We start from the raw sequence: 20461 nt of genomic DNA on the forward strand, positions 1-20461 counted from the left end.
CCGGGTGAGAAATGGCCATGAAAAGCAGCATTTTGGACACAGGCCACAAGTTAATATGGTTAGAAAAGAGACAAAACACAGTCTTCCCTCTACTCCCTGATTTAATGTGGAGAAAAGCAAAGTTTTACACCTAAAGACAACAAAGGTACAAGTAAGGATCAGGGTGGATAAAAAATTGATGATTTTTTTTCAAATTAAAATTTTTTTAAAAATCAGATTTTAAAATTTAAATCAGATTTTTTTAATTTTAATGGGTTTTTTAAAAAAATTAAATCGATTTTATTTTTATGAAATTTATTTTAATAAAATGCTTTTGGGAAAGTAAAAACTCCATCTAAAGACAGTTTTGCTATTGAAGATACATGAATAATTTAGTTTATTCAGCGCAAAATGGATCTTAGCTACGTAGCATGTGAGGCTGTATATTCTGCAATATTGAGATTGTCGGTCAGTCAATAGCAGGTTAGACAGAGGAGGAGCTGCTCTGGGACAGAAATAACGGTTGCTATTTTAAAATTACAATTTAAATTGATTTCATTTAAATAAAGCCTTTTTTACTAGTTCTTTAAATCATGATTTAAATCACAATTTAAATCGACTTGACTTCAATCAAATCCAACCTGCCCATCATCAACACTGTCAGACTTTCTACTAAATCTGCACTTCTATTCTACTAGTTTTTCTCATCATTCCTATCACCCATTTCCTCCCATGTTGACTGTATGACTGTAACTTGTTGCGTATATCCTAAGATTTTTATTAATATTGCTTCTTCATTGCTTATTTGACTCCTATGACAATCATTAAGTGTTGTACCACATGATTCTTGACAAATGTATATTTTATTTTATGTACGTTGAGAGCATATGCATCAAGACAAATTCCTTGTGTGTCCAATCACACTTGGCCAATAAAAATTCTATTCTATTCTATTCTATCTCTAACTTCCGTGTTGAATATTCTCCTAGTCTCCATCTGCTTCCTTTGGGACAGGTAGAAACCACAGGTAGATATGAATATTGAAACAACTATAATGCTGGTGGACATGCAGGTGATTTAACATAAAGCATTAGAATTTGTGGCACTTAATAGCATTTTTTATATGTATTCCAAGGTAAGGCCACACCTGGAATATTTTGATCACTATGATGTATAAAGGATGTTGAGACTCTAGAAAGAGTACAGAGAAGAGCGACAAAGAGGATTAGGGGACTGAAGGCTAGAAAGAGTGCAGGAACTGAGCATGTCTAGTTTAATAAAAAGAAGGACCAGGGGAGACATGATAACAGTGTTCCAATATCTCTGGAGTTGCCACAAAGAAGAAGAAGTCAATCTATTCTCCAAAGCACCTGAGGGTAGGACAAGAAGCAATGGGTGGAAACTATACAAGGAGAGAAGCAACTTAGAACTAAGGAGAACATTCCTGACATTTAGAACAATTAATCAGTGGAACAGCCTGCCACCAGAAGTTGTAAATGCTCCAACACTGGAAGTTTTAAAGAAGATGTTGGATAACCATCTGTCTGAAGTGGAGTAGGGTTTCCTTCCTAAGCAGAGAGTTGGACTAGATGTTCTCCAAGATCTATTCTGATTCTGATCTTGGAGTCCTGGTGGACGATCACAAAACACGAACCAGCCATGTGCAACAGCAGCCAAAAAGGCTAATCCAATCGTTGGTTGTACAAGAGGCATAGAATCAAAATCACGTGAAATATTAGTACCACTTTGTAAATCCTTAGTAAGGCCACACTTGGAATCCTCCATCCAGTTTTGGTCGCCATGTTACAAAAAAAGACGTTGAGACTTTGGACAAAGTGCAGAGAAGAGCAACTAAGACAATGAAAGGTCTGGAGATTAAAACATAGGAAGAACGGTTGCAGGAATTTGGGTTTGGCTAGTCCGAAGGAAAGAAGAATTTAGAATTAAGAGTATAGAATATAGATAGGCAAAAATTAGTTAAATGTTAGACATTCCAAGATTTAGAATGATTTTTACGTGCTATTAATAATTAAGTATTTATTACGAGTTTAAGTTATTATTACTACCAATATAAACTTGTATGCCGCCCCAAGTCTGCGGAGAGGGGCGGCATACAAATTTAATAAATAAATACATTTAATAAATAAAATAAATAAAATAAGAAATAGAGTTAAATTGTATAGGCATGTATGACACCGATATGGAAATCTGCAAACAACTTAAAAATGTATCAGTGACAATACGTAAAGAAAGAGAGAGCAAGGTCATCTGTCGTTTTTAAAGTTGTGCGTATATTTTTGTTTGTTTATTTTATTTATTTATTTATTTATTTTGTCCAATACACAATGAGGGTTTTATTGGGCATATATATATATTTATTTATTCAATTTTTATGCCGCCCTTCTCCTTAGACTCAGGGCGGCTTACAACATGTTAGCAATAGCACTTTTTAACAGAGCCAGCCTATTGCCCCCACAATCCGGGTCCTCATTTGACCCACCTCGGAAGGATGGAAGGCTGAGTCAACCTTGAGCCGCTGATGAGATTTGAACCGCTGACCTGCAGATCTACAGTCAGCTTCAGTGGCTTGCAGTACAGCACTCTACCTGCTGCGCCACCCCAATACATGATGAAGGTTATAGAGGAGATACTCATAGTAAAAGAAAGAATAGAAGAGAAGATAGAGGAAGAAAACATATCAATGAAAGAATAGAAGAAGAGATATAGGAATAGAAGAAAGGTATAGGAGATATAGGAGAGCAATAGGACAGGGGACAGAAGGCACTCTAGTGCATGTGTACTCGCCCCTTACTGACCTCTTAGGAATCTGGATAGGTCAACCGTAGATAATCTAAGGGTAAAGTGTGTGTGGGGGGAAGTATTTAGTCACACACCAATTGTGCAAGTTCTCCCACTTAAAAAGATGAGAGAGGCCTGTAATTGACATCATGGATGTATTTTCTTATGTTGTCTCTCATGGTTGAGGTCTACCTAAGATGTCAATTACAGGCCTCTCTCATCTTTTTAAGTGGCTAAATACTTTTTTCCCCCACTGTATATTTGTATATAAACTTATTTTTTCTCTAATAAAAGTTATTTTTTGAAAAAGAAGAAGAATTAGGGCTGAAGCGATACGGTAGCCGCGTTCCAGTATCTGAGGGGTTGCCCCAAAGAAGAAGGAGTCAAGCTATTCTCCAAAGCACTTGTAGGCAGGACATAAATGACGGATGGAAAATAATAATCGAGGAGAGAAGCAACTTGAAATTAAGGAGAAACTTCCTAACAAGTGAGGACAATCGACCAGTGGAACAGCTTGCCACCAGAAGTTGTGGGTGTTTCATTCCTGGAGGATTTTAAGAAGAGACTGGAAAGTCATTAGTCTGGAATCTTCTGGTTGGACTAGATCACCTCCAAGTACCCTCCCAGCTCTATTCCGATTAATTGATTTCGCTTGATTAAGCTTTTTTAATTTGACTTTGGCCAAAGATAAAGCTGGCATGGGAGCCCGAGACTAAAACCGTAAGCTTCAAACAAATTACTTCTCCGGATTTGGAAGGAATCTTATCTTGTTGGGAATTAATCCATCCTCTAAGAAGGTCCTTCTTCCAGCTCTGCTGAAACGTTTCCAACGATTGGCTGTTGAATATTACCTCATTTGTACCAAGGAAAAAAGAAAAGGAAAATTAGCTCGCAGATCCCTTTGTGTTTTATTGTTTCTCATTCTGCCGGTTCAACCGAGTCCAATAGTCTTCCTGACATTTAAATCTCTTAAAATATATTCAGGCAGGCACCATGCCAAAAATATACATTCTGCAAAGAGAGAGAGAGAGAAAGAGAGAGAAAGAGAGAAATAATCATTCTACAAAGAGAGAGACAGAAAGGGAGGAAAAAAAGAGACAGAGACAGAGAGAGAGAGAGAAAAATTAAACATTCTACAAAGAGAGAGAGAAAGAGAGAAAGGGAAAGAGAGAAACAGAGAAAGAAAGAGAGAAAAATAAATGTTCTACAAAGAGAGACAGAGAGAGAGACAGAGAGAGAGAAATAGAGAAAGGGAAAGAGAGAAATAAACATTCTACAAAGAGAGAGACAGAAAGGGAGAAAGTGACAGAGACAGAGAGAAAGAGAAAAAAATTAAACATTCTACAAAGAGAGAGAGAAAGGGAAAGAGAGAGAGAGAGAAACAGAGAAAAAAAAATAAATATTCTACAAAGAGACAGAGAGAGAGACAGAGAGAGAGAAATAGAGAGAGAAATAGAGAAAGGGAAAGAGAGAGAAATAAACATTCTACAAAGAGAGAGAGAGAAAGGGAGAAAGAGACAAAGACAGAGAGAAAGAGAGAAAAAAATTAAACATTCTACAAAGAGAGAGAGAAAGGGAAAGAGAGAGAGAGAGAAACAGAGAAAGAAAAATAAATATTCTACAAAGAGAGACAGAGAGAGAGACAGAGAGAGAGAAATAGAGAAAGGGAAAGAGAGAGAAATAAACATTCTACAAAGAGAGAGACAGAAAGGGAGAAAGAGACAGAGACAGAGAGAAAGAGAGAAAAAAATTAAACATTCTACAAAGAGAGAGAGAAAGGGAAAGAGAGAGAAACAGAGAAAGAAAAATAAATATTCTACAAAGAGAGACAGAGAGAGAGACAGAGAGAGAGAAATAGAGAAAGGGAAAGAGAGAGAAATAAACATTCTACAAAGAGAGAGACAGAAAGGGAGAAAGAGACAGAGACAGAGACAGAGAGAAAGAGAGAAAAAAATTAAACATTCTACAAAGAGAGAGAGAAAGAGAGAAAGGGAAAGAGAGAGAGAGAGAAACAGAGAAAGAAAAATAAATATTCTACAAAGAGAGAGAGAGAGAGACAGAGAGAGAGAAATAGAGAAAGGGAAAGAGAGAGAGAAAAAAATGAACATTCTACAAAGAGAGACAGAGAGAGAAAGAGGGGGAGAGAGAGAGAGAGAAATAAACATTCTACAAAGAGAGAGACAGAAAGGGAGAAAGAGAGAGAGACAAATTAAACATTCTACAAAGAAAGAAAGGGAAAGAGAAACAGAAAGAAAGAGACAGAGAAAAATATTCTACAAAGAGAGACAGAGAGAGAGAAAAATAGAGAAAGGAAAAGAGAGAAAGAGAGAGAAAGAGAAAAATAAACATTCTACAAGGAGAGACAGAGAAAGAGAGAAAGAGAGGGAGAGAGAGAGAGAGGCAATTTAGGCCTTTGTTTATTTATCTTGTATGCATTATAGTGTTAACGGGAGAAGCGATATTCACATCTGAAAAACAAAAAGGCGGAGTGGGGAAAAGGTCAAGATGGAGAACATGACAAAAAGATCAAAGTGTTCACCAAGAGTGGGGAGGAGGAGGAGGAGGAGAAAGAAGAAAAGGAGGAGGAGGAAGAGGAGGAGGAGGAAGAGGAGGAAGAATAAGAAGAAGAAGAAGGGGAGGAGGAGGAGGAGGAAGGGGAAGAAAAAGAAGTAGAAGGAGAAAAAGAAATAATAATCTTCCATCTTGTAGCTTCAGGCATTTCATTTGGAATGCAACTCAAAGAAGGCTGAAGATGAAAGAATCAACTTTGGAGCCTCTTTTAACATCCAACACGGTCATATACATTTTCTTTGGTCATTTTCAGCTACCCAACGCCACACTGTTTTCCTGGGTGCCTGTCCGTTCTTCCGCTGTCTGGATTTCATCCAGATGCTCGGACGCTTCTTTGGAACTCCAGGCCGGAAGGCCGGACAAGGGAGAGTGCCCTTCAGCTAAACTGTCCAGCTCTGCCGGGCTTCCGTCTCGTTTGTCCGTCAGATCGTCTGTCGGATCTTCCATTCCTCCATTCTCCAGCTTGACAATCGACAGATCCTCGGCCAGCTTCGAGCTGTCCGTCTCAAGGCCGATCGTGCCGTCTTCTTCTTCTGATAGAAACTGGGACAAGGAGGAATGGAAATCGTTGGCTTGATGACTACTCCTTGAGGTTCTGCACAAGTCATCTGCGAGGACAACAGGTTCCTCTGGAAGAGTCGAGTCTCTTTTAGCAGGACACGTGACTGGGGGCTGCCTTGATTGATCTTCTAGAGGAGGAAAAAATGGGAATATTGCATGTTTCTGTCTGGACATCCAATAGATAAGGACAAAGTAATTTTCATCGGCAGAACTGGTTAGTACTATGTACATACCTGGTTGGGTATGTATGCTTAAATGTTTTGAAACACTATTGCTTTAAGAGTTAGTGTTACCGATGGCCACAAGAGGGAGCCAGAAGCATGATTCTCTCTCTGTGCTATTTCTATTATGTTCTTTATGACTGTTGTAATAGAAACTGTGTTAAATGCTGGTTTATGTATTTGTAAGCTGAACAAGTAAGACAAGTAAGTTTTGTATATGTTGACTGATTTGTGTACGACCAGGAGCGTTCTTGAGATAAGATATTTATTTATTTTATTTTTATTTAGTTATTTGTTTTGTCAAGTACGTATTGGTGGTATACAGAGATATAATAATATTTATATATATGATACTAGTAAAAGAGAAACATTAGTGCATGATATGACTGTATGTATGTTTTTTATATTGGGGTTCCTTGCTTTTAGATTTTTAAATGTATAATTGTTATCTTAGATTTTAATTATTAGATTTGTCAATATATATTGTTTTTATCACTGCTGTGAGCCGCCCCGAGTCTGCGGAGAGGGGCGGCATACAAATCTAATTAATAATAATAATAATAATAATAATAATAATAATAATAATAATAATAATAATAAAATTAGGACCAGGGATGGAAGGCACTCTGGTGCACTTATGCACGCCCCTTACTGACCTCTTAGGAATCGGGAGAGGTCAACAGTGAATAGTCTATGGGTAAAGTTTTGGGGGTTAGGTGATGATACTACAGGGTCAGGTAGTAAGTTCCATGCATCAACTACTCAGTTACTAAAGTTGTATTTCCTGCAGTTGACTTTAGAGTGGTTTACTTTGAGTTTGTATCTGTTGTGTGCTCGTGTGTTGTTGTGGTTGAAGCTGGAGTAGTCGTTGACAGGAAGGACATTGTAGCACATGATTATATGGGCTATGCTTAGATCGTGTTTAAGGCGACGTAGTTCTAAGCTTTCTAAACCTAGGATGGTAAATCTAGTTGCGCAGGGTAAATAATATTTTATACACTTGATGTATCTGGATTGTATTAGAAACATAGAAACGTAGAAGATTGACGGCAGAAAAAGACCTCATGGTCCATCTAGTCTGCCCTTATACTATATCCTGTATTTTATCTTACAATGGATATATGTTTATCACGGGCATGTTTAAATTCAGTTACTGTGGATTTACCAACCACATCTGCTGGAAGTTTGTTCCAAGGATCTACTACTCTTTCAGTGAAATAATATTTTCTCACGTTGCTTCTGATCTTTCCCCCAACTAACCTCAGAATGTGTCCCCTTGTTCTTGTGTTCATTTTCCTATTAAAAACCCTTCCCTCCTGGACCTTATTTAACCCTTTAACATATTTAAATGTTTCGATCATGTCCCCCCTTTTCCTTCTGTCCTCCAAACTATACAGATTGAGTTCATGAAGTCTTTCCTGATACGTTTTATGCTTAAGACCTTCCACCATTCTTGCAGCCCGTCTTTGGACCCGTTCAATTTTGTCAATATCTTTTTGTAGGTGAGGTCTCCACAACTGAACACAGTATTCCAAATGTGGTCTCACCAGCGCTCTATATAAGGGGATCACAATCTCCCTCTTCCTGCTTGTTATACCTCTAGCTATGCAGCCAAGCATCCTACTTGCTTTTCCTACTGCCAGACCACACTGCTCACCCATTTTGAGACTGTCAGAAATCACGACCCCTAAATCCTTCTCTTCTGAAGTTTTTGCTAACACAGAACTGCCAATGCAATACTCAGATTGAGGATTACTGAACCATTATTCGTATCTCTGTGCTATCAGCCGGATAGCTGCTAGAACTCCACGTTTCCTCTGTGTATGTGTATCTTTCACAACTCAGAGATGACTCTGCACATCCTTTAACAGAATTTAGACCATTGGGTCCCAACCTTGGCAGATTGAAGACTTGTAGACTTCGGCTCCCAGAATTCCCTATGCTGGCTGAGGAATTCTGAGAGTTGAAGTCCGCAGGTCTTGAAATTGCCAAGGTTGGACACCTCTAATTTACACCATGACTTTGGGAGAATAATATCCAAGGGCATGGGGTGAGGTATCATCAATATGCGGATGATACCCAGTTGTACATCTCCACCCCATGTCCAGTCAACGAAGCAGTGGAAGTGATGTGCCGGTGCCTGGAGGCTGTTGGGGCCTAGATGGGTGTCAACAAACTCAAACTCAACCCAGACCAGACGGAGTGGCTGTGGGTCTTGCCTCCCAAGGACAATTCCATCTGTCTATCCATCACCGTGGGGGGGGAAATTATTGACCCCCTCAGAGAGGGTACGCAACTTGGGCGTCCTCCTAATGTCCAGCTCACATTAGAGAAACATCTTTCAGCTGTGGCGAGGGGGACGTTTGCCCAGGTTCGCCTGGTGCACCAGTTGTGGCCCTATTTGGACGGGGACTCACTGCTCACAGTCACTCATGCCCTCATCACCTCGAGGTTCGATTACTGCAACGCTCTCTACATGGGGCTACCTTTGAAAAGTGTTCGGAAATTTCAGATCGTGCAGAATGCGGCTGCGAGAGCCATTGTGGGGCTTCCCAGATTCGCCCACGTGTCTACAACACTCCGTGGCCTGCATTGGCTGCCGATCAATTTCCGATCACAATTCAAAGTGTTGGTTATGACCTTTAAAGCCCTACATGGCATTGGACCAGAGTACCTCCGGAACCGCCTGCTACCGCACGAATCCCAGCGACCGATAAGGTCCCACAGAGTTGGCCTTCTCCAGGTCCCGTCGACTAAACAATGTCGTCTGGCGGGCCCCAGGGGAAGAGCCTTCTCTGTGGCGGCCCCGGCCCTCTGGAATCAACTCCCCCTGGAGATTAGAACTGGTCCCATCCTCCTTGTCTTTGGTAAACTACTCAAGACCCACCTATACCGCCAGGCATGGGGGATTTGAGACATCTTTCCCCCATGCTCCTTATAATTTGTGTTTGGTATGTATGTGTTGTTTGGTTTGAATATGATAGGGTTTTAGTTATTTCTTTTAATATTAGATTTGTGCTACTATAATATTGTTTTTATCATTGTTGTGAGCCGCCCCAAGTCTTCGGAGAGGGGCGACATACAAATCTAATATATTATTATTATTATTATTGTTGTTGTTGTTGTTGTTATTGTTATTATTATTATTATTATTATTATTATTATTATTATTATTATTATTATGCCCAGTCCTATTGCTATTGTCCTAATTAGCAATAACAGTAGCACTTAGATGTAGGCACCACTTCATGGTGCTTTAACAATGGTTTACAGAGTCAGTCTCTTGCACCCAACAATTTGAGTCCTCATTTTACTGACCTCGGAAGGATGGAAGTGGATGAGTCAACCACCAATCACCCTCACCAGACCTAAACCCATACCCAGCCCACAGACAAAATACAACCACTATCCAGAAGCCAAACCACAGCGGCACCTCTAACTGCTGCACCCCACTCCGACACACACACATAAGGCAAGCTGCTATGATGACTCCAGAGGTTTACCTTCTAGATTCTGCTGTGGTTTCTCAACGAATGCTGGTAATGGGGAGCGTGACCTCTGGATCACAGGAACAGCTGGATCACTGAAGGTAATCGTATCCCTGCCACCTATAATTATACGACATGGACATATGACAACGTTGAATGTGCACAACAGCCTGTGAAATTGATTGTCAATCAGTGTTGTTTCCTAAGTGGACAGTTTGATTTCACAGATGTTTGATTGACTTGGAGTTATTTTGTGTTGTTTAAGTGTTCCCTTTATTTTTTTGAGCAGTGTATGTATGTATGTATGTATGTATATATGTATCCATCCATCCATCATCTTCTTTCCTTCTTCCTTCAGTCCCTCCCTCCCTTTCTCCCTCCCTCCCTCCATCCTTTCTTTCTTCTTTCCTGTCTCCTTCCTTCCTTCCTTCCTTCCTTCCTCCTTCCCTCCTCAACTATTATATTTGCCTCTCCTTACACTCAGAAATATTTCTCCCCTTATTTTACTTCCTTCCAATTAGAAATAATTTATGCAAGGGACCTCTTATTTCTCTCGCATCTGTCTGAGTCGAATATCTTAAATTGGGCAAGGCAGCATTTAAGAACATTCAGATAACGTTTCTACTGACGCGTGCCAGGGATAAATACTTTTGTGCACATTTTAAAAAAAAAGTAAACTAAAAAATGTAAATACGTCAAGGAGAAACCTACTCCCAAATCCCACTGAGATATTGTAGCTCAGGCCTTCAGGCAGCAAAGAGAAAAAGAAGGAAAGAAAACCATTATTATATCAAATGTTAGTTTGATGTCTAAACAAGAACCAAGATGGCGGCCGATCTTTCACCATCGTTTTGCTTTTAAAAACGCCAGACGCCTCTTCCGTGCATTTATAAATTCCTCTGGAGAAACATTCAAATTAAGAGAGTGTATTGTTAAGAACAATAGGAACAAAACCCAAAGCCCAAGTTTGAAAAGAGGTTGCAAATCCACCTTTACCTTCACCACAAATAACTACAGGTATCCATCAGCTTACAGCCACAATCGAGCCTAACTTTCATGTTGTTAAGTGAGAAATTTGCTAAATGAGTTTTGCTCGGTTTTACAACTTTATTTGCCGCATGTGTTAAGCGAATCAACAAAGTTATTAAATGAGTAACGTGGTTGTTAAGTGGATCGGGTTTCCCCCATTGGCTCCCCTGGTCGGAAGGTCACCAACACATCCCCGGAGTCATTGTGACGATCATAAACAGGGGACATGATTGAAACATTTAAATATGTTAAAGGGTTAAATAAGGTTCAGGAGGGAAGTGACCCCAAGAACAAGGGGTCCCAATTCTCCCAGCAGACGTGGTTGGTAAATCCACAGGAACTGAATTTAAACATACCTGGGATAAACATATATCCATCCTAAGATACAATACAGGAAATAGTATCAGGGCAGACTAGATGGACTATGAGGTCTTTTTCTGCCCTCAATCTTCTAAGTTTCTAAGTTGAGGCCTACCTGTTTTAAACAGAGTATATGTGTGGATTCAAGCAGAGCGGCCTTTTGCAATTCACAAGGTGGAAATTTTAACTAAATGCTACTAACCTGGGAGACTCCATAAGCCGGAAACTTCTAAAGTCCTCAGTTTTTTCTCCAGCTCTGACACACGGTTGCCTAAGATTCTGAAACAAGGATTCGACATTTTATATTTAATTTAATTTAATGAAAAGTGTTCGGAAACTTCAGATCGTGCAGAATGCCGCTGCGAGAGCAATCATGGGCCTCCCAAGGTATGCCCATGTTACACCTACACTCAGCAGTCTGCATTGGTTGCCGATCAATTTCCGGTCACAATTCAAAGTGTTGGTTATGACCTATAAAGCCCTTCATGGCATCGGACCAGATTATCTCCAGGACCGCCTTCTGCCGCATGAATCCCAGCGACCGGTTAGGTCCCACAGAGTTGGCCTTCTCCGGGTCCCGTCGACTAAGCAATGTCGTTTGGCGGGACCCAGGAGAAGAGCCTTCTCTGTGGCGGCCCCGACCCTCTGGAACCAGCTCCCCCCAGATATCAGAGTTGCCCCCACCCTCCTTGCCTTTTGCAAGCTCCTTAAAACCCACCTCTGTCGTCAGGCATGGGGGAATTGAAATTTCCCTTCCCCCTAGGCTTATAGAATTTATACATGTTATGTTTGTATGTATGGTTCTTTAAATTGGGGTTTTTTAGATTGTTTTTAATATTAGATTTGTTTACATTGTCTTTTTATATTGTTGCTAGCCGCCCCGAGTCTTCGGAGAGGGGTGGCATACAAATCTAATAATAAATAAATAAATAAATAAATAAATAAATAAATAATAATAATTTATTTAACTTCTAAGCTGTCCAATTCCTAGTGAGCTTTGGACGGAGTACAGTCATAGGCAATATAAAACAATAAAACATATAATGTTAAGTAACATTTAATATTAGACTTAGCCTCTCTGAGGTGTGATGTCACTTCCAGGCATCATAAAATCAAAGGATCTTGGGAAATGGGGTGTGGAGTTTCATCGTTGCTCAATGGAGGAGATATGAAACTGGGAGTGTGCTTGAACGAAGCTTTAAAACCATGATTTCTGCCTCAATTACACACATTCTCATCTGGATGCTCATTTCCAAGACTCCGGTGAATGTAAATCGTATGCTTAAACCCCCAACACTTTACCCTTAGATTATCTACGGTTGACCTATCCAGATTCCTAAGAGGTCAATAAGGGGCGAGTACAAGTGCACTAGAGTGCCTTCCGTCCCCTGTCCTATTGCTCTCCTATATCTCCTATTCCTTTCTTCTATTCCTATATCTCTTTTCTATTCTTTCATTGATATGTTCTATTACTAAACCTTCTTTTCTATTACAGTGATACCTCGTCATACAAACTTTTCGAGATACAAACCCGGGGTTTAAGATTTTTTTGCCTCTTCTTACAAACTATTTTCACCTTACAAACCCACCGCCGCCACTGGTATGCCCCACCTTTGGACTTCCGTTGCCAGCGGAGCATCCGATTTTGCACTGCTGGGATTCCCCTGAGGCTCCCCTCCATGGGAAATCCCACTTCTGGACTTCCGTGTTTTTGAGATGCTGCAGGGGAATCCCAGCAGGAGAATCCCAGCAGCACAAAAACGGGTGCTTCGCTGGCAATGGAAGTCTCGGGGTGTAGTTTCCCAGCGAGGGGAGCCTCAGTGAAATCGCAGCAGCGCAAAAACACAGAGGTCCGGAGGACTTCAGTGTTTTTGCGATGCTGTGATTTCTCTGATGCTCCCTTCGCTGGTAAACCCCACCTCCAAACTTCCATTGCCAGCAAAGTGCTCGTTTTTGCGATGCTGGGATTCCCCTGCAGCATTGCAAAAACACAGAAGTCCGGAGGTGGGGTTTCCCATGGAGGGGAGCCTCAGGGGAATCCCAGCAGTGCAAAAACGGGCGCTTCGGCTGGCAAAAGGGGTGAATTTTGGGCTTGCACGCATTAATCGCTTTTCCATTGATTCCTATGGGAAACATTGTTTCATCTTACAAACTTTTCACCTTAAGAACCTCGTCCCGGAACCAATTAAGTTTGTAAGACAAGGTATCACTGTATTTCTTAGATATATTTTACTATGAGTATCTCCTCTATAACCTTCATCATGTATTTTACTATGTGTATATAGATATACTGTATACCCACTAAAACCCTCATTGTGTATTGGACAAAATAAATAAATAAAAAATAAATAAATCTTTGGAATAATTATTAGGCCGAGCTTGGCGCTTTCTTCCTAGACCTTGTTGACATGTAGCTCCCAAAGAAAAAATCCTCCCTTCTCCGAGGCTTTTAAAACCCGCTTTCATTATGTGTGCTTGCATCAATAAAGAGTTTGACTAATTCATAAAATAAAGGATTTTTGAGTCGGGGGTTTCACTCCGAGGGCTGTGCACAGAACAAGTACAGTGGCACCTCTACCTACAAATGCCTTTACTTACAAACTTTTCTAGATAAGAACCAGGTGTTCAAGATTTTTTTTGCCTCTTCTCAAGAACCATTTTCCACTTACAAACCCGAGCCTCTGAAACTGTAACCGGAAAAGGCAGGGAGAAGCCTCTGTGGGGCCTCTCTAGGAATCACCTGGGAGGAAACAGGGCCAGAAAAGGCAGGGAGAAGCCTCCGTGGGGCCTCTCTAGGAATCTCCTGGGAGGAAACAGGGCCGGAAAAGGCAGGGAGAAGCCTCCGTGGGGCCTCTCTAGGAATCTCCTGGGAGGAAACAGGGCCGGAAAAGGCAGGGAGAAGCCTCCGTGGGGCCTCTCTAGGAATCTCCTGGGAGGAAACAGGGCCGGAAAAGGCAGGGAGAAGCCTCCGTGGGGCCTCTCTAGGAATCTCCTGGGGGAAACATGGCCGGAAAAGGCGGGGAGAAGCCTCCGTGGGGCCTTTCTAGGAATCTCCTGGGAGGAAACAGGGCCTCCACCCTCCCTGTGGTTTCCCCAATCACACACATTATTTGCTTTTACATTGTTTCCTATGGGGAAAATGGCTTCTTCTAACAAATTTTTCTACTTAAGAACCTGGTCACGGAATGAATTAAGTTTGTAAGTAGAGGTACCACAGCATATTGTATGGGGGAGGGGGGGAAGCACTTACTTATTGGTTTGTCTTTGGTGCTGGATGACCATATTCTTCTCGTGGATTGTCTCCAGTAAAGCAGTAGCCAAGGACTTCAGGTCAGAAATGGACTGTGGCGTCGCAGGTAAACTGCAGCCGTGATCCTCGGATAACAGCTCTTGCACTAAGAAACAGTTGGAGAAAGTCCACACAAATTTGGGAATGTTTTAACAGGTGGTCTTTGATTTGCGACCACAATTAAGCCCAAAATTTCTGTCGCTGCCCTGGTTAAGAGAGTTCTGCCCTATTTTTGAGGCTCTTTCTGCCGTAGTTGTTAAGCGAATCACTGTATTTGTTAAGTTAATAACATGGTTATTATGACATTCCTGTAGAGCAGTGATTTTCAACCTTTTTTGAGCCGCGGCACATTTTTTACATTTACGAAACCCTGGGGCACATTGAGCGGGGGGGGGGGGACGGACTAAAAAAGGTTTGGACAAAAAAATTATCTCCCTCACTCTTCCTCCCCTTCACTCTATTTCTTTCTCCCTCCCTCTTTCTCTCCCTTCCTTCCTCTTTCTTTCTCTCTCTCTCTCCATCCCTCTTTCTTTCTCTTCCTTCCTCTCTTTTTGCTCTCTTTCTCCCTCCCTCCCTCCCTCTATGTCTTTCTCTCTCTCTCTTTCTCTCTTTCCTTCTCTTGTTTTCTCTCTCTCTTGCTTTCTTTCTCTCTCTCTTGTTCTCTTTCTCTCTCTCGCTCACTCTTTCTCTCTCTTGCTTTCTTTCTCTCTTGCTTTCTCTCTCTCTTGCTTTCTTTCTCTCTGAGCTTCGCGGCACACCTGACCATGTCTCGCAGCACACTAGTGTGCCACGACACACTGGTTGAAAAACACTGCTGTAGAGCAGTCTACCCATGGCATGGCTGCCACAGGTGGCACACGGAGCCATATCTGCTGGCATGTGAGCCCTAGCTCAGCTCCAACATGCAAGTGTGTGCCAGCCAGCTGATTTTTAGCTCACACAGAGGCTCTGGGAGGGTGATTTCGGCTTCCAGAGAGCCTCCAGAGGGTGGGGGAAGTTGTTTTTGCCCTCCTCGGGCATTGAATTATGGGTGTGGGCACTCGCGCATGTGTGATAGCGTGCTCACATGCTCTTTCGGCACTCGAGGAATAAAAGGTTCGCCATCACTGCTGTAGACATTGCTCATCTGAAGATCGCAACAGGGGATTTATTTATTTATTTATTAGATTTGTATGCCGCCCCTCTCCGGAGACTCGGTGCGGCTCACAACAACAAAACAATACAAATCCATTGTTTAAAACAATTTAAAACCCTTAATATAAAAAACAATCATACATCTCATACAAACCATACGTAAAGCGAAAACGGCCCAGGAGAATTAATTTCCCCATGCCTGACGGCAGAGGTGGGTTTTAAGGAGTTTGGGAAAGGCAAGGAGGGTGGGGGCAATCCTAATCTCTGGGGAGAGTTGATTCCAGAGGGTCGAGGCCGCCACAGAGAAGGCTCTTCCTCTGGGCCCCGACAGAGGAAATTCTTTAGTTGACGGGACCCGGAGAAGGCCAACTCTGTGGGACCTAACCGGTCGTTGGGATTCGTGCGGCAGAAGGCCTATTTTTGTTTTTGTGCATGCGCAGAAAGGGCAAAATTTGCCAAAATCTCACCTGCATGAATGTCTTCGTGTGATATATCATTTTGGGTGCATGTGCAGAAGCGAAATCTCGCATGGGGGCACAGACATATGTGTCGGGCTTGTGCGCACCTGTGCCAACCTCAGAATCCCATACCGGTAGGGAAAAGTAAGTGGAGCCCTTCGCTGGTTGATTCATTAAAAAAAAATGATTCATTTAAAAAGAAAATTAAATCTGAGGGGTTATTTTGAGGGGAAGCTCCCTGGCTGGCCAGCCATCGTTCTGCTGTTCATTTAAAAGACCCTGTGATCTGTGAAGATGCAGATCCATGTGAATACCAAGGAAAAATCTGCTGTTTTAAATAAAGCCCACTAGAACCAGAGATGAACCAAGTCTGCTTCCCGATAGAGACAAATGCAAAGCGATTATGAGATCCTGCAAATGTCCTATTGGGCCCACCACTGTCAATTTAATTGTCAATTAAGGGCATAGCCCATAAAATCATCTGTTACGATGTCCTTCCTGTCAACAACTACTTCAGCTTCAACCACAACAACACACGAGCACAACAGATACAAACTTAAAGTAAACCGCTCTAAACCCGACTGCTGCAGGAAATACAACTTTAGTAACCAAATAGTTGATGCATGGTACTCACTACCAGACTCTGTAGTATCATCACCTAAACCCTAAAACTTTACCCTTAGACTATCCATTGTTGACCTCTCCTGATTCATTTTTTTTTCAACTTAAAAATAATCTTTATTAAGTTTCTACATATAAAAATAGAAAGACAAGACAAATGAGTATGATTGAAACATTTAAATATGTTAAAGGGTTAAATAAGGTCCAGGAGGGAAGTGTTTTTAATAGGAAAGTGAACACAAGAACAAGGGGACACAATCTGAAGTTAGTTGGGGGAAAGATCAAAAGCAACGTGAGAAAATATTATTTTACTGAAAGAATAAGGTCCAGGAGGGAAGTGTTTTTATAAATAAGGTCCAGGAGGGAAGTGTTTTTATTAGGAAAGTGAACACAAGAACAAGGGGACACAATCTGAAGTTAGTTGGGGGAAAGATCAAAAGCAACATGAGAAAATATTATTTTACTGAAAGAGTAGTAGATCCTTGGAACAAACTTCCAGCAGACGTGGTAGATAAATCCACAGGAACTGAATTTAAACATGCCTGGGATAAACGTATATACATCCTAAGATAAAATACAGGAAATAGTATAAGGGCAGACTAGATGGACCATGAGGTCTTTTTCTGCCATCAGACTTCTATGTTTCTATGTTTCTATATAAACTTAAACAACATATAAAACGTATTCAATTTAAGTGGTGTTCTTTATATGCACCTCTAGTAATATCCCGATTCCTAAGAGGTCAGTAAGGGGCGTGCATAAGGTTGCCAGCGTGCCTTCCATCCCCTGTCCTAATGTTTCTCTTTTACTAGTATCATGTATATAAATTTCAGGAGACAAAATGCGAGGAGAAAACTGTGCCGTACCTTGCTTTGCAGAAAGGATTCCGGTCAGGGCGCTGCTATTCGATTTGCTGTGACCCTTCGAATTCTTCCTTCTTTCTAGAGCGTTCTAAAGAAAGAAAGGGGGAGCCCAAGGGAAAAATGTGTATTAAAAACGGGGGGAAGAAAATCTGATTCTTAATTTACTCAATTCAAAGTGTGGGTTATGACCTATAAAGCCCTTCATGGCATCGGACCAGAATATCTCCGGGACCGCCTTCTGCCGCACGAATCCCGGCGACCAGTTAGGTCCCACAGAGTGGGCCTTCTCCGGGTCCCGTCGACTAAACAATGTCATTTGGCGGGACCCAGGAGAAGAGCCTTCTCTGTGGCGGCCCCGACCCTCTGGAACCAGCTCACCCCAGAGATCAGAACTGCCCCCACCCTCCTTGCCTTTCGTAAAGTTCTTAAGACCCATCTCTGCCGTCAGGCATGGGGGAACTGACACATCTCCCCCGGGCCTATACAGTTTATACATGGTATGTTTGTGTGTATGTTTGCTTTTAATAAGGGTTTTTTTTGCATTTTTAAAATTATTAGATTTGTTCTTACATTGTTCTTGTTATTGTTGTGAGCCGCCCCGAGTCTACGGAGAGGGGCGGCATACAAATCTAATAAATAATAATAATAATAATAATAATAATAATAATAATAATAATTACTAATAAAGGAAAATATTTGTAGCTCAGGGTTGAAATGAGCTCTCTTGACCTTGCTTATTTCCTTGCAAACATTTAATTACCGAACTAGGTAATATCATCAGTGCTAGATTCTTATTCTAGAGCCGGGGTGGCGCAGCAGGTAGAGTGCAGTACCGCAGGCCACTGAAGCTGACTGTAGATCTGTAGGTCAGCGGTTCAAATCTCATCAACGGCTCAAGGTTGACTCAGCCTTCTTCCATCCTTCCGAGGTGGGTCAAATGAGGACCCGGATTGTGGGGGAAATATGCTGGCTCTGTTCAAAAGTGCTATTGCTAACGTATTGTAAGCCGCCCTGAGTCTAAGGAGAAGGGCGGCATAAAAATAGAATGAATGAATGAATGAGCGAGTGAATAAGTAAGTAAATAAATAAATAAATAAGAAAGAAAGAAAGAAGGAAAGAAAGAAAGAAAGAAAGAAAGAAAGAAAGAAAGAAAGAAAGGTCAGGATTTACAACCTGAGATAATATTCCAGGTACAGTACAGTGAAAACACTGTAATTACTGTAAAGTAAAAGGAATGCTGAGCCATGGTGCATCAGCAGAATATGCTACAACGTGATTGGTCAATACTTGTATATATTGTAATGCACCTTTGCATAGATGTGGTTTGTGGTTAGTTGTGGTGTGGTTTATGATCTATGGTAGTTTATGGTGAGAGTCGTCTAGTGTAATAGTTTGATTAGGTATTCTGTAATATAGTACAGAGCAAATAGTTTTGATACCAAGAAGAAGTAAAAGTCTTCTAAAGAAAGAACTTCCGGCTGTAGCGTCTTTATTAAGAAAACTGTCCACTGACTGGAATCTTCTACGTTTCCAACACAAGTTGAAAAATAACTCTGACAAGAAGTACAATTTTGGTCTTGCAGGTTTTTTTAACTGAATATAAGTCACTACTTACAGTCATTAAACTATATACCTATGGGGTTCCATAGATAATAATAATAATTATTTATTAGATTTGTATGCCGCCCCTCTCTGAAGACTCGGGGCGGCTCACAACAACAATAAAAACAATATTATAATGGCACAAATCTAATGTATTAAAAAACCGAAAAATCCTATCATAATTAAAAACCAAACAGCACATACATACCAAACATAAATTATAATAAGCCTGGGGGAAAGATGTCTCACCTATGCCTGGCGGTATAGGTGGGTCTTAAGTACTTTACGGAAGACAAGGAGGGTGGGAGCAGTTCTAATCTCCAGGGGGAATTGATACCAGAGGGCCGGGGCCGCCACAGAGAAGGCTCTTCCCCTGGGGCCCGCCAGACGACATTGTTTAGTCGACGGGACCCGGAGAAGGCCAACTCTGTGGGACCTTATCGGCTGCTGGGATTCGTGCAGTAGCAGGTGGTTCCGGAGGTACTCTGGTCCAATGCCATGTAAGGCTTTAAAGGTCATGACCAACACTTTGAATTGTGACCGGAAACTGATCGGCAGCCAATGCAGTCCACGGAGTGTTGTAGATACGTGGGCGAATCTGGGAAGCCCCACGATGGCTCTCGCGGCCGCGTTCTGCACGATCTGGAGTTTCCGAACACTTTTCAAAGGTAGCCCCATGTAGAGAGCGTTGCATAATATGTGCAATATGTGTAATATAAGTAAACTTGGAGAATGTGGAATATTTTTTTTTATCACAGAGAAATGGGGACGTATCTGGAAGTCCAGAAAACGATATAAGAAGCAATTGAACTATAATAAGAAAGGAAGGAGGATACCAATTGACTATAAATTAAACGAAAGGCATAATGGGAACCTCTGTGATTATTAATTTAAATGGGGCTTATACAAAACAACGCGCTGTGATTTGAGCCCTAATAATAATAATTTTTTAAATGTATCATGCTGTATCACATTGAAAGTACTGTGGTACCTCTACCTAAGAACAGCTCCAAATGATACAAAAGAATAATTCTACCAATATAAACAGAAAACACTATGTTTAAAAGCTGCCTAAAGCTTCAGTCTTGTGTTTCTTAAAAAGAAAAATTACTTAATTGCACTTAAAAACTACGCAGAAATATTAGCAGGGTGTTTTGATTTTTTTAGCAAAAGAAATAAATATTTCAAGGATTAATGAAGTTTTTTAAAAAAAAATCCCACTTTAATTAGCCTTGTAATAAGTTTGAAATATATTACATTGCGAGAAGATTACCATATACTGTAATTCCCAGTATAGTCCACAGTATAATTTACCTTGTATTTCACGATGTTCGATTTCAGAATATTAACCTCTTCTTGAACTTGTTTTAATCGCTCATGAAGGTATCTGAATTTTGGGGATGAAAACAATGATATATTTATTTATTTATTGGATTTGTATTTGTATGCAAGACTCGGGGTGGCTCACAACATAATAACAAACAGT

General features: G+C 41.1%; 1 protein-coding gene across 2 annotated transcripts in view; it reads right to left on the reverse strand.

Moving 5' to 3' along the window:
* Positions 1-3667: 3667 nt before the first annotated feature.
* The window catches only part of CCDC149 (coiled-coil domain containing 149), a 36529-nt gene continuing 19735 nt past the window's right edge, over positions 3668-20461 (reverse strand). The window contains exons 7-12 of one of the 2 annotated variants that reach the window (XM_070756957.1): positions 20290-20362; positions 17377-17461; positions 14259-14403; positions 11211-11287; positions 9635-9739; positions 3668-6038 (exon numbers count right to left, since the gene is read on the reverse strand). In XM_070756957.1, the coding sequence (XP_070613058.1) occupies positions 5599-6038; positions 9635-9739; positions 11211-11287; positions 14259-14403; positions 17377-17461; positions 20290-20362 (925 nt within the window). In that variant the 3' untranslated portion in view covers positions 3668-5598. The remainder of the gene's footprint in view (positions 6039-9634; positions 9740-11210; positions 11288-14258; positions 14404-17376; positions 17462-20289; positions 20363-20461) is intronic. The other variant, XM_070756958.1, reaches the window with a different exon arrangement.

This window comes from Erythrolamprus reginae, chromosome 7, assembly GCF_031021105.1.
Source record: "Erythrolamprus reginae isolate rEryReg1 chromosome 7, rEryReg1.hap1, whole genome shotgun sequence".
Lineage (NCBI taxonomy): Eukaryota > Metazoa > Chordata > Lepidosauria > Squamata > Dipsadidae > Erythrolamprus > Erythrolamprus reginae.